Source organism: Dromiciops gliroides, chromosome 6, assembly GCF_019393635.1.
Source record: "Dromiciops gliroides isolate mDroGli1 chromosome 6, mDroGli1.pri, whole genome shotgun sequence".
Classification (NCBI taxonomy): domain Eukaryota; kingdom Metazoa; phylum Chordata; class Mammalia; order Microbiotheria; family Microbiotheriidae; genus Dromiciops; species Dromiciops gliroides.
Window position 1 is genome coordinate 27,485,506 of NC_057866.1, and position 21,983 is coordinate 27,507,488.

A 21,983-nucleotide genomic window follows, 5' to 3' on the forward strand; every position below is an offset into this window, starting at 1 on the left:
AGTTCTTACTCCATTCATCTTAATATTGGAAAGTCCCATGTATGTGTTCATAATGTTTAGATCTCTCTGAACTATTGATCTAGATAGGCAAAAAACATATTCTGGGCCTGGAAAGATAATTTAAAAATTTTTTGAGGATTTATCATTTTGCTACCAGATTTACCAACAGTTTCTTCCAAAATGTGATGTCATAATGACATACCTGATAAGAATGGGCATCACTTGTTTAAAGAAACGTAACCAGTTTCATCTTGTATTAAAAGTTTCTAAGACATTTGACAACTGATCTGTTTTGGACCCAGACTAGTTCTTTCAGTCTTGGGCTTACATGCTTGAGCTAATTTGCTAGGCTAATATAAATAGTCCAGTTAGCTATACACATGCAATCATTGGAGAAAGATTTTCAATTCTGAGCCAATTTCCCCTTATTACCCATCACATTCCTGGGCTCCTGCCAATACCTGGTGCATTTTCACGGAATGAAAACTAATTTTAACATTAGCTAAAGAAAAAGAGAATTAGGAAGTTAAATCTGTTACAAAAGTAATCATATAATGCATTTCAAAAGCAAATAAAATTCCATTTGGCCCCTCTATGTAGTGAATTTCATCAAATATCCTTGTTTTCCTGAATGCTGCACATAAACGAGGCCTATCTTACTTTTCTCTTTAGAAGTAGTTCATACACACAAAAAGCAGGAGGAATTTTTATTTATAGAGTTTGTTCTAATTCAAGATATTAATGTTACTACTTCCCATGAGCAGGAACATGAAAAATGAAAATTCTTTTGTCTTCCGCATTGAAGATAAAATCTAATCTGTAAGTCATATTACTAACTGCAATAAAATTATTTTGTTTTATGGGCATCAATTTAAGAAATTCAAATAAAACTTCCTTCTTTACCCTCCAAAGCCATCTATGCTAAACTAAACCTGTGCTATCAAAACTTTTTTCCCCTCGGTCTTACATTAACCATGTTCAGGCAGCGTTAACAGTCATCCTCATACAAATGGAAGTGAAATAAATATTTCCAGAAGAGCAGCACCACTAGGTGAAAGGTAATTGTGCAGCGGGTTGGTCTTTTGGGGTCTGAAGCAATTAGGGGGGAACTCCCACCTTCATTAGCCCTTCATGAATGCGGTGACCTATATCTTCTATACTCCTTCCTAATCGTCTGGATAAGTAAGTGAAGATTGGATCTTCTTTCGGCAATAGAGGTGCAGAAAGATTAACTCTTTCTTGGACACCCTGGAAGAGAGGTAGGGAAATGATTATAACATACACAGAAAAAAACAGAAAGCAATATAAAAGCTAGGACTTGTCAAAAATTCTAATATATATGGTGCAGGTGTTTTAAAAAACAGAAAAGTTGTATGAAACTGTTTTGCAAGTGGAGAAAATGAAATCTGAACTACGATTAAACAATAAGTAATGGGCCCTGTTAAATGAGAATTGGACAGGAAGGGCCTTGCCATTTTCTACTTACTCGTAAGTGCTGAAAAGCATGTATGCTGTATGGAAGCTCTAGAATTTTTGTACAATCTGGTTTCTTAAGATCTGGAGGAACAGGAGACTCTGTGTCTATATAGTCTTCAGGGCTAGAATAAAAAGTCATGTGTCAAGCAATCTAGGAAGAGTTTATTAAATGCACACCGAAGGATCTATGCTAGCTGACCTTTCTACCAGTATGTCAACATTCCTGCCTTTCTAACAAGACAGCGGTTCTTAGGATCAAAGACTGATAGTCTAAAATAAAGGTGATGGAATAAGGATGGCAAAAAAATAGTATCTGAAGTAAGGAACACCAGCGACCATCTTTTCGAATGTTTGGTGGCTAAACTTAACTTCTCAACAAGATTTGATGGCTATACCTATGGTTTAACTTTGGAGAAAGGTTGATTTTATTATGTGTCACTGATAACATTTCATTTTCATACAGCAGGCAGGCAGTCATTTGTGCATAACCACTGCATACTACAATTCACTCTTCACCCTTAAACCAGCACAGTGCCTTTCTCTGATGGTGCAGTCTTTGCTCCTGCTATTCCTCTTTACCCCACCAAAAGAAGAGAGGTGTGCCCATCAAGTTCAAGGCTGACCACTGCATGGCACTCTTTTTCTCCCTCTCACTGCGGCCCTTGTCCTGACTAAACCTCTGGAAACCAGTGCTTATCCCAGTACCTCAAATGCCATGGACATTCGACAATATTTGTGGAGGAGTGGTACTTATAAACTACAGGTGGATTTCATGTAAATTACCTGCACTGGCATTATTTTGGAGCATGCATAGTTTGATGTCCCCAAACTAAATTCTGACTGGCCCAAAAGGTAAAAACAACCCCATCAGAACTGATGATATGAACCTGGTCAAAGAAGGTCATCAAAAAAATAAAATTCTTCCATGTCAACTAAAACAAGATCAGGGGGTCTTAACTCTTAATTTGGGGTCTGTGAATTAAAATTTGATAACTGTTTTCATAATTGGTTTCCTTTGTAAACTTCTGTATTTTGTTTTAAGCATTTAAAAACATTATTATGTGAAATAGCCCATGGTCTTCACCAGACTGTCTGTTAAACGGGTCCATGACAGAAAAGCAGTTAAGAGATCTTGCTATAGATACATAGCTCCAACTTTGGAGAAAATATCACTTTAGGATATGAGTGAATCATTATATTGCTTGAGGAGAAAAACAGGTGGAGCCAAGAATGGGGACAATCAAAGATCACCTAACATTATGGGGTGTGTGTGGGTGTGTAAGAAACTGGTCTGGCACAATTACTGTATCACTGTAATCTGTGATTTAATATGCTACTTTAACATTTTCCACATTTCAGTGAAAGCAAACAGCAATGACTTAAATAAGGTTATAATGAAATCTAATGAAATGGTTACTTTGGGGCAAAGGAATGTTTATCTTCTAACGTTCGACCTCCGAAAAGTAGGATGGATACCTCATTACCTGACATCTTTGCTCTCCAAGGTGATATAGGTGCCATCATAGAGGTCCAGGTCCCCGAGGGGCACCTTGGCTTTTATGCAGTCTGGATCTTCTTTATTATGTCTTTGTTCCAGGCCTGTATCTCTGTCCTCATTCTCTTCTATGTGAATTTTTTGAGCTACTAATTGCTTCTGTTGAAATGAAAAGAAAATAGAAATGGAATGTATTCCGTTTGTACACCAGCAACACAGTACGATGGACCAAAATAAGGAGGAGGTAACATTTTCAGTTGCCACATTTGCTTGGTGAATGCTACTGGTTTTGAATGTGCTTACTACAAATGATTTCTTCAGGCAAGCATATGCCATGATTAGTCCTAGTCTTTGATTGCTAAATCAATAACAAATCCTGAAAATTGATGGGGGAAGGCAGCAATCATTATATAAAATATGTATGGAGAGTTATATTGCATGTGCACGCACATGTTTATGTGTGCAATAACACACATGCACATACTCCTAATTCTATGCTAGATTCCCGTGTCATGATTTTGCTGAATGCTCTATACTCAAAGATGAGACAGACCAGATGAAACAGATCTTGATTCTAGGCAAAAAATAAATTAAGGAATCCATAAATACAAATAAAGCAGTACTCAGACTTTAAAAATGACTATTATCTGTGATTGTACATATATAACCTATTTCAGATTGCTTGCTGTCTTGGGGAGGGGGGAAGGGAGGGAGTGAGAAAAATTTGGAACTAGAAATCTTATAAAAACAAATGGTAAAAACTATCTCTATATGTAATTAGAAAATAATAAAAAACTTTTATGATTTAAAAAAAATTATTATTATCACGTACTCTGAAAGGGATAGTGGCAACAAGTGCCTAGCTGTGGAAAGCAGGGCTTTATTTCAGAGAAGCATCATAAATGTTTATTCTTTGTGCACAGAAATTCTGAAAAAGCTGAAAAGTTCTAAAACAAAAGCCCTTTTTCCTAAGAAATAAAAAAGGATCCATGTTTTGTATGTAATCAACATATATTATAACAACACAGTCCAGTCAGAGCTTCCTTTCCCCTCCCCTGATATCATATTTCTGCAAGGGTGGGAGGGAAACTTAGAATCTGGCATTTCAGAAAAATCCATGAGATAATGTTGTGTTGTACAAGGAATGACGGGCCGTTCCTCCAGAGATCTGGGCTCTAGATCTAGGGCCACTGCTCTCCCTCTCTGGGTTGGGGGTAGGATTATCTCTCTCTAAGGCCCTTTTCCAGCTCTAAAATGCTTCAACCCCACTCCAGTCTCCAGCACAGATCTGTTTAGTTTCTTTTTAAGGTACTTCCCTCTGTCAGGGGCACCATCCTTCTCCCAGGAAGGAAAGCTTGGGGTCATCCCTGACTCCTCCTCCCGCTGTGAATCCCCCACAGATTTAAACTTGCTGTTGCTACCTCCACAACAATTCCATTACACATCCCCTTCTCTCCATACAGCCGTCAGCCTAATATAGATGCTCAACATCTCTCACTTGGACTATTGCAAAAGCCTTTTAAATGGTCTCCTGCGTCAACCCCTTTTCCTCTCCAACCCATCCTTCACTCAACTTGCCAAAGTAATTTTCCTGAATTAGGGATCTGACATGTGGCCTCCTCACCCTACCCCAATTCCATATTACCTCCAAGATACAGATATATTCTTGCATTTAAAGCCCTTAACAAGCTGGCCCTTCCCATTACAGAGTAAATTCCATCTGCATAGATCTTGAAGGTACCTAGTTATTTACATTAAATATTAAAATGGGAACTCCTTGGAGGAAAGGACAGTGTTTTTGCCTTCCTTTGTAATCCCAGCACTTATCAGGGTGTTTGGCAAATAGTAAGCACTTAAAAAATGTGGCTGTTGACTGACTCTGACCTTCCAAATAGAGATGTTTCCCAGAAAACTTATTTAAAATAACATGATATTGTACTGTTACTATGAAATAAAATCAGCGTGTAGCAAATACAATTTCAGAAAGTTAAGTCCAAAGTTAGTTAAAAAAAGGAGATATAATAATGAGATCTTTTTTTTTTTTTTGGTGAGGCAATTGGGGTTAAGTGACTTGCCCAGGGTCACACAGCTAGTAAGTGTCAAGTGTCTGAGGTCAAATTTGAACTCAGGTCCTCCTGACTCCAGGACCCTTGCTCTATCCACTGCACCATCTAACTTCCCCCATAATTAGATCTTAAAAAGAAAACTACAGTTTTTTGCCAGAAGCAATGAATTTCACATTTTCAGGGTGCAAAGTATGTTTCCCAAAGAATGGCTTTTACCTCAAAAGAGATCTTCATAACAGATAAGGCCTTAGTTTGGCATTTTAGAATTTAAAATAAGTGATCTCATACTTAGACAATACCTTTGCTTACAAAGAGACCTTTATAAGCATTTTCTCACTAAACGGAATGCCACCCTGGTGAGGTACAAAAGTTGCAAACATGGGGACACTCCTGACATCAATGTAGAAACTCTAGTGTGGAGACAATAAGTGACCACTTCAAGGTTATAGTGAGTCACTGAATGAGTCAGGTGCAAAACCTAGGTTTTACCTTGGGACAACGAGCTGTCTTTTTACTATTTCTCAGCGTGGGCTTTGTATTATTAAATTAAATCAACTCCCTTTCTACACTTTCCCTCCCACCCTTTCATCTTTGTTTACAGCAGAATCTTAACCTGGAGTTCGTGAACTTAAAAAAAAATTATAACTATTTCAATATATTTGGTTTCCTTTGTAATCCTACGCATTTACAAACATTACTCTGAGTGAGGGGCCCTAGGCTAAAGGGAGTGCTTCAGGAAAGGTCAACAAGGGCCCAAGATTTGGAATACTTTGTCAATATCTCTTCTGAAACAAGCTGCAACCTTTATAAGAGACAGGTTCTAGTCCCTGATTAACTACCTGCTCCATCCCATGTACTCACCTCCAGTTCTCTGAGGTAGTTAACTGTTGTTTCTTGTCTCATTAATATGACCAAGTCATGGGGATGCTTCAAGTTCATTGGTGAATCCACCTGCCAAAAAACAAAGGGAAGAAAACAGATTCAGAGTGCTATAAAATTTCTATATAATCTTTTAATATTAAACAATTTTTACTCAACCAATATTAGTGCTTAGATTTGACTCACTGGTAAAAATTCAACAGATGCCCCTTCTTAACTATTCAAAGGATGCTGTAGTGCTTTTTTTTTTTCTCTCTTTACCAGTGGGAATGGCAAAGCAATCTAGGAGAGCGTCTGAGTCAAACTGTGAGGTTACTGTGGAGGTGAGCAGGAGTGATGGCACCACATAGCAGCAGAGTATAAATTCAGGAAGATTTCTATAACAGTGGAATGATTTTGAACATAGTTCTTCTGGCAACACACTGTGTATGCTTCCTGAAGATTTACTCAGTATAGAAAGGCTCGTCATCAGAGGGAAGAATCTCGGCCAAGGCATCATATGGAATAAACCAAGCACAATGATACAAAGGACCTCCTCTCTGTTGGCTTTGGCAATGACAGAAGCTGCTTAGAACTGTGCATTACACAGTTCTAAGACTATCTATAAACATTATCTTAGATATTGCTTTTCTAAATGTAAGATCCTCTTCCAATAAGTGAACATACTAATGGAAGAAGTGAATTAGATCAATATTGACATTATCTATCAATGAAACCATAAGACAAAAAAGTTGAAGTGAAAGAGAAGGATGACTATCAGATTCTCCATGGAGAGGCAAATAAAGGATTTAATAGAGTTGGTTTTACTCTTTGTGCAAAGGCAAAAAAAAAAATTTCCATGGAACATGATTCTTTTCCTTTGCCATGAACATTATGAGCATAAGGAAAAAGAGTATTATAAAAATAATTAAAGCTTATGGACCAAGATCTATTGCAGCAGAGGATATAGAACATTTCTAAGAATAAGATGCTTCAAATTGAATCAGCATATACATAAACATACAAACATAAAACTTGGCAACATCAATGCAGAAGTGGACACAAGGCAACATGGCTAAAAACATGTTGGAAAATACAGCATAGCATTAAGAAACAAAAATGGTCAAAGGCTTAATGCCCCAAACATTTTCTTCAAAAAGTTAAGAGGCACTGGATAGGACCAGCATCTAAAAGATATAGTAAATTTCATTTTTTGTTATGTTAACAGACAAAAAAGACTGGTTACAGATGTGAGTTAACATCCAAATGAAATTTGCATGTTCAGTTAGATAAGAAACTTGTTTTAAAAAAAAGGATTAAGGGCCAGGTAGGTAGAGCAGTGGATAGAGCACAGGCCCTGGATTCAGGAGGTCCTGAGTTCAAATGTGACCTCCAACACTTGACACAACTAGCTGTGTGACCTTAGGCAAGTCACTTAACCCCAATTGCCTTACTCCCCCCCAATATTTTAAAAAAAGGATTAAAATCATCATTATGTTAAAAGAATACAAAAGATGACATGCTGTTCAATTAAGACCATTCTAATTAGTCTTAAACTGTTGATGCTAAAATATAGGAAATAGATAAAGAAATAGACATTGATTGACTATCATGGTTTCTTAATTTTTACTCATATAAATAAATTGTCACAAAAAGGCCAAAAGAGCCTAGAAATCCACCTCAGCCAGAAAACACGATTTTCTTACCAAGTAGAGAGATATAACAGTCAAGGATACCACCAATTTAAAATGTAAACTTATCTCTCAAATTTCATGGAGAACGAGGGGGAAAAGGAGTAATATTGGCTTGTAGAACAGTAAAAAGCCATGGAGAAAAAATGCATTTACAGAAAATTTAGTGAGAAACACAATTAGCCTAGATCATTTAAGGGTTAAACTGGAAGGAGAATTACAGGCAAAACAAGTAGGAGAAATCTGTTAAGATTGTCTATTTTCTGCATCAGTGATAGTGAGGCCACCATATTTTGAGTGTAATATCACAGCCTTGACTTAAATGGCACGGGGGTGGGGGAGGGAAGAAGCCAGGAAGAATAGCTGGATAGGACCAAGTTTCACAAAGATAATCCAGGCTGGAAGTGATAGGCTTCTGGAGTCTTTAAAGGATGAATTCCCAAAATAGCCAAAAAGGGGGATACATGCTTAAAAAATAATCACTGAAAAAACTGACATGGATTTCAAGAACTATTGCTGCATGTGCCTACTTTCCAAGTTCTAGAACCATCTGGTAGAGAACGTAAGGATAATATACATGTAATTAGGTTATCCTTGAAAGAGGCATGAGAAAGGTAAGCTTTCATAAACAACATTCTACCACAGATCACACATCTTTATAGTCACATAACTGACTAAGAGTTATAGGGAAGACAAAATATCCCCGTGCTTAAAGGCAGTCTTAAAGACTCTTTTCCAACAAGGTGCCTGCCTGCCTTGGGGGGTGCCAAGGGAATGGATGCTGCAATCCAGGCCGGCTATGATTCCATGAAAATGAAAAACCTCAACAAATCACTATAGCTTGTGAATGCAATCTGCAGAAATCATGAATCAGTGACAAAAGAGAATAACTGATCTGGAGTCTTACTGTTTTATTTCATATCCTCTTGTCTAAAATTAGGGGTTATAGGAGTTTTTAGACAAATCTAAGAGTGGCTAGAGAATAAACAGAGTCGGGAGACAAGTCCATCACTTAATTCTCTAGGACATATACTTCAAAACCAAAGCAAAGTTTTTAAAAAGTTCATTCACTGATTTAGGGTTTACTAAACATGCTAACGAAGAGGGGGTGGGGATGGGGGCTTGTGTGCTGTGACCAGGGCCCCTATCTACCCGTGCACTGTTCGGATTCTACTTTTCTCTTTACTTAGATATTTAAGACACAAGCATGGCACTCAAAAGTGATTCTCAGTTTAGGGCACTTGTAACAGTGACCCACCCTTTGTGAAATTCTAATTCTTAAGAAAACCAGCCTTCTGACTTCCAAGAAGTTCAGCCTGAGTTGCACGTGTTATTTCAAGGCCAACTCTATTACTGTATCTCCATAAAGCCTATCACAGTGTCAGGGTTAACCCTTGTTTGTTCCTCAGGAAACGTGCTTATGCCTAAATTTAACTCCTCTTTTTCCCTCCCCCAATGCAGACACCCCAAGTTTTATTTCATTTTTTATTTTTCTGAAGCGAAGGCACTTTAAATCATTAAAGTAGTACTGGAACATCTGACTCTACTAATATCACATGAACTTTCCTTAGCTCATTCTACTACCAGGAGTACTTCCTAGAGAATACTTGCCATTCCCAATGAACTTTCATTCATTTTCCAAACTATATATACTTCCTGGTCTAACTGCACCTGGAAAACATTTTGGAATTATTCCAAGAAAAGTGACTAAACTGTTCAAACTCTTTGATTTAGTGATGTCACTATGGGATATTTTATACCCCCAATAGGTTGATGAAATAAAGGTTTTATATGTACTAAAATGACAGCTAGATAAAGTCAAAATGGGTACATGATTTAAACATAAAAGGTGATACCATAGATAAATTAGGAGAGGAAGGAATAATCTACCTCTCAGATCTTTGGAAAGGAGAAGAGTTTATGACCAAACAAGATATAGAGAATATTATGAAATGCAAAATGGATAATTTTGCTTACATTAAATTAAAAAGTTTTTGTACAAACAGAAGCAATACACCCAAAATTAGAAGGGAGACAGAAAACTGGGAAACAATTTTTATAGGTAGGCCTTATTTTTAAAATATATTGAGAACTAAATCAAAATTATAAGAATCCAAGTCATTCCCCAATTGAGAAATGGTTAAAGGATATAAACAGGCAGTTTTCTGATGAAGAAATCAAACCTATCTTTTGCCATATGAAAAAATGCTCTAAATCTCTAATGATTAGAGAGATGCAAATTAAAACAACTCTGAGGTACTACCTGACACCTATCAGATTGGCTAATATGACAAAAAAGGAAAATAATGTGTTGGAGAAACTGTGGAAAAATTGGAACACTAATGCATTGTTGGTGGAGCTGTGAACTGATCCAACCATTCTGGAGAGCAGTTTGGAATTATGCCCAAAGCGGTATAAAGCTGTGCATACCCTTTGACCCAGCAATACCACTATTAGGTCTTTTTCCCAAAGAGATCATAAAAAAGGGAAAAGGATCCACATGTACAAAAATATTTATAGCTGCTCTTTTTGTGGTGGCAAGGAATTGGAAATTGAGGGGTTGCCCATCGATTGGGGAATGGCTGAACAAGTTGTGGTGTATGAATGTAATGGAATTCTGTTATGCTGTAAGAAACAATGAGCAGGAGGGAGTTCAGAGAAACCTGGAGGGACTTGCATGAACTGATGATGAGTGAGATGAGTAGAACCAGGAGAACATTGTACACAGTATCAACAACATTGTGTGTTGATGAACTGTGATAGACTTGATTCTTCTCAGCAATACAATGGTCCAAGATAGTTCCAAAGGACTCATGAAGGAAAATGCTCTCCAAATCCAGAAAAAAAAAAAAAAAGAACTGTTGAATCTGGATGCAGATTGAACCATACTATTTCTATTGTTTTTTTAAAAAATTTTTTGAGCTTTTTCCTTTTTGCTCTGATTCTTCTCTCATAACATGACTAATGCAGAAATATGTTTAATGTATGTAACCTATATCAGATTACTTGTTATCTTGGGGAGGAGGGATCGAGGGCAGGGAGGGAGAAAATTTGAAACTAGAAATCTTATAAAAACAAATGTTGGAAAATATCTCTAAATGTAACTGGAAAATAATAAAATATTTATATGGAAAAAAATGACAGCTAGGTGGCACAGTGGATAGAGGGTTGGGTCTGAAGTCAGGAAGACTCATTTTCCTGAGTTCAAATATAGTCTCAGACACTTACTGGCTGTGTGACCCTTGGCTAAGTCACAACACTATTTGCCTTAGTTCCTCATCTGTAAAATAAGCTGGAGAAGAAAATGGCAAGCCACTACAGGATCTTTGCCAAGAAAACGCTAAATGGGGTCACAAAGAGTCAGACATGACTGAAAAAAAAAAACCCCAACAACTGAAGAATGTGTACCAAAATACTCATAACTGCACTATTTGTGAGAGTAAATAGCTAGAAACAAATCATGTGCCCAATGATTGGCCAATGTCTGGGCAAATTGTGTCATGTTAATATAACAGAAGATTATTGTACTATAACTAATGATGAGCACAAAGAATTAGGAGAAACACTGGATAATCTGATGCAGAACAGAACCAAAAGAACGTTACCTACAATGATGACACCAACCAAGACAATATTGAAAGAAAACAGAAATTTGGTCAAGTACAATGGCCAATGACGGTTCCATTTAGGATTAAAACATGCTTCCTTTTTGTCAAAAAATGATAAACTATAAATGCAGATATTTTTATGAGGTATGGGTTGCCTTCATTATAGGCTATTTTATCTAACTGAAAAGGATTGTGACAAAATAAAATTTGGCAATAAAAATGAATAGCTCATATCACATATATATACACATATATACATATACATACATATACACATACACACACATAAATAAAATCTCACTTCCTTAAAGACTAACCCCAAAGGCTTCACTTTTTTTTTTTTAGCGAGGCAATTGGGGTTAAGTGACTTGCCCAGGGTCGCACAGCTAGTAAGTGTTAAGTGTCTGAGGCCGGATTTGAACTCAGGTACTCCTGAATCCAGGGCCGGTGCTTTATCCACTGCGCCACCTAGCCGCCCCCAAGGCTTCACTTTTTAAGGTGTTAAATTTTCTCCCCTCTCCACAACTAGAAATTCACATGGAAATGAAGCCCCAAATTTAAAAGGCACTTTCAGTTAAATACTGAAGTCTATGGGGATACTTGCTCTGCTTTTTTAACCTTTCCCACATTTATAAAACATGTGAACACCTCAAAGGCTTGGGGGTAAAAAAGCCATGTTCATACTGCCTTGAAGAGAAAGACAAGATGCTGCAGCTCTTCCCACACCCGTCACAGGTCTTCTCTACTCTAATGTGGGTAAGGCAAGAAAAACTACTGTGTCTAAACAGCTTGGAAACTTGCTCACTATGTTACCGCCTACACCTTACTGCCACGTATTTCACAACCCAGACGGCAAAAAAGCATGTTCAAGTTTCATAAAAAAAACAACTCACATGTTCGGAACTCTGAGAAAAACTAAGATGGGTTTGTTGTACACAGAACAAACTGTACTTTCTTGAGCATTTTCTCAGCATTCCTAATGAAGCAGAGAAAAGAACACCAACCCCAAACTCAGCTTCAGAGTGAAGGTGTAAAACTTGGGTTTGGGAGTCTGAAAGCCAACAATGCCCAAAGAGCACGAGTTTGCTCAGGTATCAATGGGATAAAGTTCAAATCACTGATGGGCAACAACAGGAAGCACCAGGGAGGTGTATTGACAAAGTACTTGAGAAGTAGGGGGCATTTAAAGCAAATTATAGGAGTTATAACTGCTAGTTGTAGTCAGCGTGGGCCTTTTAAACTCTTCAATACTTTGATTCCATCTTAACTGCCAAAGCTGGCTTCTGGCTACATCTACCAGCAAGTACACAGTGTGCTTCTGAATCTGCTACCTGTTCTCAGAGCTGATTCTTAGAGGCGAGCTAACTAATTCTGGCAGAGTTATTAGAGAAGCAATAGGATTCCTGGGCTTCATGGAGCCAACAGTTGCTACAATGGTATCTAGTGCTTGGCAGCTGTCAAGTTGGCAGGTGCAAATTCTCCAGAATGCTTTCCCTAAAGTATTCAAGCTGCAAAGACAGCTGAGCTGGCACGGTTCCCTTAAAAGGCTCTTGGGAACCCCAAGTTCCACTGGATTTGATCAGGAACCTAGAACTCAGGGGCTGTGTTCAGACAGAGCAACATCTGACACAATCACAAATGAGGTCTCAGGAATGAACCTTGGTTTGAAAAGAACAGCCCTCAGGGTTATCAGATGGCTGTCTCAAAGAGAGGTGCCAAGTTCAAGGGAAGGCCTGGCCTGATAAAGATATACTGTGACATTATTTACTGACGATGAGAAGAGAAAAAAATCCCCTCACTGGTGAGCTAAGAGCCAATAGTATTACTTTTTCTAAAAACTGCTTCTGAGAACTGTCCTGCTGATGGAGAGAAAATGTCCAGGTACAATATCAGAGTTACGTGGCAAACAATGCATTCAAGGGGTTAATAACTTTTCAGAGGGAAGGGGGTGTCAAGTTTAGAAATACGGGCACTTTGAGGTGGAAAAAACCTTAGAGATCACTGAGTGCAATGGATCCATTTTACAAATGAGAAAAATTACTCAGAGAGGTTTGTTGCCTTGCCCAAGGTGTCATGGCTAGTAGGAACATCGATCTTCAAACTCTGAAAGCAGGGCTCTTGCCATACCACACTTCTGTAAATGGGTGGTCGGGGAGCAGAGTTGGTTGAGACATGGCAAAGGTCCCTGGCCCATAAAGTTCTCTTATACATTCCACCAATCAGAAATTAAATCAGGCCAATAAGATCTTTTAAAATATAAAATACTATAAAAAGGTCATGATTGGCAGTCATTTATTTAGTATGAAATTATATACAAGAGGAAGTCAAGCTCTGTTTACAAAGACCACCATAAGGGCTTTGGCCATGGAAGCGAGACAATTAGGAGGTCTGAGAGGATCAGAGAAAGGGAGGCATGTTTACTTTGCCATTTTAAGACCCAGTAGCTAACATTAATGGGAATAACCTCAGATACTGTGTTATAAAATCTGAGCTAAGAGAAGTTTAATTCTTGTTTACATAGCCACCAACAATGCCTTTATTCAGGGCTCAGAAAACCCAGGTTTGACTCGAACCCTGATTCCTAGATTTTCTCTAAAACGGTAGAGAAAACCTCTTAGGTCTGGGAGCTCACTCTAACCCCTGAACTTAGCATTTTGGGAGTATCCTCTAACCCTGCTTTCTGATTGGCAGGTTCCTCCCAGAATTTCCATCTTAATGAGGAGATTATATCTTCATTCCTTTCCAAGAACCAACCCCTCTGCATTCTGGACTATTGTGGACTTTCTCTATGATGCCCCACAATGAATACCTTTATCTCTCTCCACCCCTTTCCACCTTTTTAGCTTCCTTTTTATGTGTTGTCTTCTCCCATTAAAATGGAAGCTCCTTGAGGGCAGAGACCATCTTTCTGTTTATAACTGCATTCTCAGTGCTCAGCACAGGGGGATACAAACTAAGCACTTAATAAATGCTTGTTGACTTGAGTTGACTGTGTGACCCTAGGCAAACCAATTCACTTATGTGAAACTAGTTGCTCCTTTAAAATGAGGAGAAATCTAAAACGAACCTAATTATAATGTGTTGGGTTTTTTCTCCCATCATACCAAAAACTCACTGTAGGCCAACAATGTGACATGGCTGCCAAAAAAGCTAATTTGTTCAGAGGCTGCTCTGGTCAGGACACCTTGAATACTGTGTTTGATTCTATGCACTTTTTTTTTTTCTTTTCTTTTTGCAGGGCAATGAGGGTTAAGTGAGTTGCACAGAGTCACACAGCTAGTAAGTATCAAGTGTCTGAGGCCCAGTTTGAACTCAGGTCCTCCTGAGTCCAGGGCCGGTGCTTAATGCTGCCCCTATACACTATCTTTTAAAAGAGACATTCAGGGGCAGCTAGGTGGCGCAGTAGAAAGAGCACCGGCCCTGGATTCAGGAGTAACTGAGTTCAAATCCGGCCTCAGACACTTAACACTTACTAGCTGTGTGACCCTGGGCAAGTCACTTAACCCCAATTGCCTCACCAAAAAACAAACAAACAAAAAGAGACATTCAAAAAATGAAAGACTCTAGAGGAGGGGTGGGATTTCCTCTTACACAAAGACTGACAGAGGGAATATGGAATACTTAACCTGAAAGACTGGGATGGGGGGGGGGGGAGATTTCAGTTCTAGTGTAAGGAAAATCTTAATGATGAGAGCTGTTCAAAAGTGTAAGGGAGTAGGTCCCTTGCCCCAACTCTTCCCCCATCACTAGGATCACTTTCGGTGTGACAGAATGCAAAAGTCAGCCAACCACTTCTTCTTTTTTTTTTTTGGGGGGGGGGGTGAGGCAATGAGGGTTAAGTGACTTGCCCAAGGTCACACAGCTAGTAAGTGTCAAGTGTCTGAGGCCAGATTTGAACTCAGGTCCTTCTGAATCCCGGGCTGGTACTTTATCCACTGTACCACCTAGCTGCCCCCCAACCACTTCTTAATGAGGTTGTAGGAGGAGTCTGGTACAGTTATAGACTGGGCTGGACCAATGACATTCTGTGTGGGTTGGTTATCTTTCTTGTACTCAAAGATTTTACCAAAAAAGAGAAGCCCATGGATCCATGGATGCCAGTAAAGGAGCTCATTCTTCCTTCTATTCGGAAAGTTTGACTAAAATAATAACCTTCATTGAATACCCACTCTTTTTAAAGTTGTAAACTTTTCTAACAATGAATCTTAGGGTTGGTTCTTTCAACTAAAAATGACCTACCTACACTTTACAATCTATCCAGTAGTTGGGGGGGTGGGGGCGGAGTTTAGGAGAGAGACTTTGTATCCCAAACACTTAACATGGTGCTTGGCCCGTAGCTGGCACTTAAAGATGTTTATTGACTGCCTATTTACAACATAGTGGAGTACCAGGATCTAAGCAAGAGCAACTGCTAAACAACCCAGGAGGAACTTCTTATGTCTTCTCTAAAAGTGAATTCTATTTTTCACAAGATTTTCGAAGTTTGTTAATCTGGTTTCCAAATCCACAGCAGATTCTCCATGTCCTTACTGAACACTTATGAGCAAAGCTGTCCATGGGCCATTGTGGGGAGGGTTGGTGTTGTACTGGTACTTAAATACCACCAAGTATTAGAACCACCAATGAGATATCTCTAGTACACTGGGTAGGCAATCAACATGGTATTTCTGGAAAAACATTGATGAAAATCACAATGGATGAGCTGACAGAGGCAGTAAACAAACTTAAGAAATCACAGACCCACTTGGATTCTTCATGAATTGAATGACTTGCTGCTTCTGGACTTGACACTGTTTCCACGTCCAGACAAACATTATTCTAAGACTCCCTTTTCTTCTCTCAGAATCCCTGTCTTGCTTTGGGGATAAGCTCCTCTGCTACCTCCTCTGTGAAATTCCTTGATCTTCTTAGTTACTAATATCGTCTCCCTCCCTCAAATCACTTATGTGAATTTACCTGTAGGTGTCCACATTTTATCCTCACCAAAGACTAACCTCTTTAATGGCAGGGACTATTTTATTCTTGCTTTTATATACTTAGCACCTAGCACAGGTCTTCTGCATAGTTATGTGTTCATCCTTTTTTGACATAATTGCTGTTTTTGACACATGACACTCTCTGTACATCCTCTGCTCTCAGTTTTCATTACATTGCTCTCTCCTGTTTCCCTAATTATCTGACCAATTTTTCTCAACTCTCTTTGCTGTATCTTCATCTAGGTCAAGCCCACTCCTGGGTGATCTTGTTTGTTGATCTCATCAACTCCCATTGGATCCATTATCATCTCTTTGGAGTCCATTCCTCATATCTATTTATCTAGCCCTAATCTCTCTCTTGGCATCCAGTTTCGCATCACTGCCTAGTATAACCAGATGTCCTGTAGACATCTCCACTCTAAAATTGAACTCATTCTCTTTCCTCCTAAGCCCTCTCCTGTTACTGCTGAGGCCACGACCATCCTCTCAGTCACCAAGGTTGGCCACCTCAGTGTCATCTTCAACTCTATGATCACCCCACCTATCCAATCTGTCACCAAGTCTGGTCATTTCTGTCTTTATAACAGCTCTCACAGCCCTGATCCTGGTGCAGACCCTCAGTCTGGTCATTTCTGCCTTTATAACAGCTCTCACAGCCCTGATCCTGGTGCAGACCCTCGTCATCCCATACCTAGCCTACTCCAACAGCCTTTATTCCCCTCCTCTCAGCTGCCCGAGTGCCCTTCCTAAAAAGAAGGTCTGACAATGGTGTGTCTCTGCTCAATAAACTCCAGGATCAAAGAGAAGGTTCTGGGCCCTTCCCTGTCTTGTTACATTCTATTCCATGGACTCTCTGCTCCAGCCACATGCTTCTCTTCCCCTTAGTCCTACACTACCCCCGACCTGCAGAGGGCTTCCAAGCCTTTTTGACTGGCTGTGCACATGCCCTGAAGGCTTTCCCTTTTCCCCTAGCTTCCTATAAGATTCAGCTCACATCCTACTTCCTGCCAGTGGCATTTCCCTGTCCTTCCACCCCTGGTGCTTGACCTCTGAGATGCCTTTCCTTTCCCACTATATATACCTGATGTAGAAATAGTTCTTTACAGCTTGTCTCCCCCATTAGAATGGGAGTTTCCTAAGGGGGGGCAGAGCATGTTTTTGGCTTTCTTTGTAGCCTCAGCACTTAGCACAATTCCTGGCACAGTAGAAGAGCTTAATAAATACTGTTTTTCTACTGTGCGGGCATATTTACTTTAAAAAATAAAATAATGTCTTTATCTCTATATGCATTTACAATCTGTCCCTCCCCTTATACCCCCTCACCCACACTGAACCAATCCTAAAAACAAAACCGTCACCCTAAATGTGCAGAGCAGCAGAATCCGTTTCCACACCGGCCATGCCCCAAACTAGCCATCTCTCTGCCTTTTGAATTTATTGCTATTCTGGCAAGAGGCAAGGGGAACATCGCATGGTCAGTCTTCTGGATCTGGGACGTGTCTTGGCATTCATCAGAGTCCAAGGTCCTTCCAAGTCCTTTCTATACAATGTCATTGTTATTGTAGCAAACATCCTTCTGGTCCTGCTCACCTCTCTTTGCTCTACTCCAGAGGAAGTTGCTCGGCTTCCTCTCACACTGTCCATTTCCTCATTTTCATGACTAATTCTTTAATAATTTGTTAGACTGAATTTGTTGACTAGGATCCTTGGTTTGGATGTAGAACTACAAGGAACCTTAGAGATCACCCTGTCCAGGGGTGTGAAACTCAAATAGAAGCAGGAGCCACTAATCTGTACGGAAGGATCCCATGGGCTGCCTACAGACTTGGTTTAAAAATAGTTTTAATGTATTTTTGTTGATTGGCCCATGGGCTGAGTGTCTGACACCTCTGGTCTGGTCCAGCCCGCTTATTTTTCAGAAAAGGAAACCGAGGCTGCAGGGCAGTCTGAAACCCATGAAGCAGCGATGGGAGGAGCCAGAATCAGCAAGTCCAATCCTTTTCTACTACATCGCACTTGAAGACTTTCATAAAGCACATGCACACAGTGCTGAAGAAAAAATAGAGATGAAAAGACTCCGATAGAGATAAGATATAAAAATGGTAATAAGTTAACATTTCTCTAGTGCTTTAAGGCTTGCAAAGCAATTGATACACTGTTATCTCATTTGATCCTAAAACAACCCTGTGAGGTAGATGTTATTATCATCCTCATTTTAGAGAAGAAGGAAATAAGGCTGAGAGGGGTTAAGTGACTTTCCTGGGGTCACACAGCTAGGAAATGTCTGAGATCAGATTCAATTTCAGATATTTCTGAGTACCCTCTAAACCATTACACAACCTACTAAGTGAGGCAGTAATAACTATAATAATCCAAGGTAGACTATATTATGTGCATAAAGAAGTACAACATTTTTTGAGATTTCATAGACAGGAGCAGTTTGGAGAGAGGAGAGGACATTTCAGAGCAGGACTTTGAAGGATGGGTAGGATTTCAGCAGGGGGACATGGAGGTGGGAAGATAGAGAAATTGAAAAACACTCTCAGGCTGGAACTATCTAGTCCAACAACCCAATATAGACTAAAAGGCCTTAGGAAAATCCACCTTAGTTCAATACAGTACAATAATACGGAAACAACTAAGCCTAGTGGAATGGTTGCTCGCATGAAAGGCAAGAAGGGCCTGAGTTCAAACCCCAACTCAAACTTAATCATTATAGGATCTTGGGAAAATTATTTAAATTTTTATAGTAGTTTTCTCATTTTAAAAATGGGGGCAATATTATTTACATTGCTCACCTTAGGACTGTTGAAGAAAGAAAACACATCAACTTTTTTTTTGGGGGGGGGGGCAGGCGGGAGCAAGGCAGTCACGGTTAAGCGACTTGCCCAAGGTCACACAGCTAGTTAAGTGTCAAGTGTCTGAGGCTGGATTTCATATTAACTCTTAAGGCACCATATAAATATTAACTACTTTTATTTCACATCATGTTCTTGAGTCAACAATAAAAAGTGATTTATGTTGCACATATCCTGTTTAAGTCAGTGTGTATACACACACACACACACATACATATTTATAACACAAGTTAAACACGTCTTCATCCAAAATAGTCACAACAAAGTTTTGTCTCTTAAAGAAATTTAAACCTTTAATCATCTGGAACACAACTACCTAAAACAACGCATTCCCCAAGGATTCCAGAGAGCTAAGTCTTCCTGTATTCATGTTGAAGAATCCCACATTATTAGGGGGAGCTAGCTTCAAGAGATCTAAGAGATAATCAGCTCCAACCCTCTCATTTTACAGGCTGAGGTACCTGGGTCTCCGAGAGATTAAAGAGTTTGCCCAAGGTTATGTAGCCAGCTGCTGGTGGACTCATCTTTATACACACAAAATAGCACAGCAGAGATCATAGTACAAATTTATTATTTTTCTTTTTACACATTATATATTCATGCAATTACATATAAAACCAGTAAATATATTACTCAGCCAGCTCACTTTCACATATTTCATGGGCAACTTTCACTAATTAAGAAGAGATTTGTTCTTTAAAGAAGACCATCTCTTAGATCATCTGTATCTTCTATTTGAGACCATATTTCTATGAACTCAGAATATTCACATAGTAATAGCTGGAGGTGTCACTACAAAAGAGCAATTACTGCAGAATCAGGCAAAGGGCAAACATTTAAAACTCAAAACAATAAGAGCAAAAAAATTTCAGAACCACCTTAGCTAGTGCAAGACTTTGTTCAACTGTATTCCTTTTTTTTTTTTTTGTAAAGCAACTGGGGTTAAGTGACTTGCCCAGGGTCACACAGCTAGTGTCAAGTGTCTGAGGCCAAATTTGAACTCAGGTTCTTCTGACTCCAAGACTGGTGCTCTATCCACCAGGTCACCTAGCTGCCCAATTTTTTTCTTTTTCTTTTTTTGTCAACTGTATTCCAATGTGTATTTTTTAATATTTTCATTGAAATGTGTATTGATGCCTTTTATGTTTATATAGCTTTGATTTCTGAATCTTTCCTCCCATCTCCACTATTCAGTGAGTGATTACAAAGCTAAAAGAGGATAAAAACCAATTTAAACTATCCATCAACCAGCTCTGATATTATCACACAATATTTCACACCCATAGTTCCCTATACCTGTAAAGCAGGGACAGTGGTGTATTTTTTCAAGTCTTTGCCTTGGTCATTATAATTATACAAAATTCAGTATTTTCTTTTTTTGTGTGTTCTACTTACAATGTTATAGTCACTGTGTGTAGTTTTTCTGCTTTTGTTTATTTTACTCTGTACCTGTGTATAGAAATAATTCTTTCCATGCTTGTGTGTTAACATAATGGAGTTTGGTAGATGCCCAGGAGTCTGACTTGATTGACTTAGTAGACCGCTCTCAGCCAATCAACATGAAGAGCCTCCCATTTCTGGGAGGAGGACACGAAGTAGGAAGCGGATGCTGGTGGAGGACTTCTTCCTCTTTTGGTTCAAGACATCAGCTTGGTGGCAGGACTTCATGTGAGTGGTTAGGAAGGCTAGGATTTCCATGCTATAAGGAATCTGTTCTCAATTTTTCTCTCTCTCTACTATCTTATATCTTTTAACAAACCCTTAAAAGCCTAAACTCTTGGTGAATTTATCAGTGATTTTAGCCAGTTTCCCCTCAAAACTGGGGGGGGGGGCAGATTAGAACCCACATTTAGATTTTTAAACAACACACTTGGAATTCTTCGTATTTGTTGTTCCTTAGTATGCAATAATATTCCATTGCATTCACACACCACAATTTATGTATCCATTCCCCAACTGGCGGATATCAACTTTGTTTCCAGCTCTTTGCTAGCACAAAAAAAATGCTATGAATTTGTAGTTTATATAAGACCTTTCTTACTGTCTTTGATTTCTAGGAAATACCAATATTCACTTTTCTTTCTGGCTGCTTGCAGTATTTTCTCCTTTACTTGATAATTCTGGAATTTGGCTACAATATTCATTGGAGTTTTCCTTTTGGGGTCTCTTTGAGGAGGTGACCAGTGGATTTTTTCCAATAATGATTCCTTCCTCTGCTTCTAAGACACTGGAGCAGTTCTTGATAATGTCATGAAATATGCTGTCTAGGCTCTTTTTTTTTTTTTTTTTGGTCAAGGTCCTCAGATAGTCCAATTATTCTGAGGTTGTCCCTCCAGGATGTATTTTTCAGGTCTATTGTTTTTCTGAATAGGTATTTTACTTTTTATTCTACTTTTACATTCTTTTGATTCTGCTTTACTTCTTCCTGTTGTTTCATTGAGTCATTAGCTTCTACCTGCCCAATTCTGATTCTTAAGGAATTATTTTCCCCAGTCAGCTTTTGCACCTCCTTTTCCATTTGTCCAATTGTATACTTTAAGGCATTATTTTCTTTTTCCAAGCTATTGACTTTCTCTTGCAAAACTCTCATTTCTTTTCCCAATTTTTCTTCTACCTCTCTTATTTGGTTTATAAAATCCTTTTTGAACTCTTCCAAGAGGTCTTTTCGGTCTTGAGACCAATTCTTCTTCCCCTTTAAGGCTTCACATGTAGGCATTTTATCATTGTTTTCCTCCTCTGAGTTTATGTTTTGATCCTCCCTGTCACTGTAATAATTTTTAATGGTGAGAGTTCTTTTTTGTTTCTTATTCACATTTTAGCCTCTTTTGTGCCTTTTAAGGTTGAGTTCTGCTCCTGGGGTACAACATGCACTGTGCCAAGCTTATTTTGCTGGGGGACAGGGGCCCAGTCACTGGCTTTCTGCTCTGAGGCCTCAGCAGCTTGAAGCTTGCTCAC

General features: G+C 39.0%; 1 protein-coding gene across 1 annotated transcript in view; it reads right to left on the bottom strand.

Moving 5' to 3' along the window:
- The window catches only part of TTC17 (tetratricopeptide repeat domain 17), a 114,057-nt gene that overhangs the window by 77,575 nt on the left and 14,499 nt on the right, over window positions 1-21,983 (bottom strand). Inside the window, exons 2-5 of the mRNA XM_043972198.1 lie at window positions 5,899-5,988; window positions 2,961-3,130; window positions 1,487-1,598; window positions 1,117-1,248 (exon numbers count right to left, since the gene is read on the bottom strand). Of these exons, the coding sequence (XP_043828133.1) occupies window positions 1,117-1,248; window positions 1,487-1,598; window positions 2,961-3,130; window positions 5,899-5,988 (504 nt within the window). The remainder of the gene's footprint in view (window positions 1-1,116; window positions 1,249-1,486; window positions 1,599-2,960; window positions 3,131-5,898; window positions 5,989-21,983) is intronic.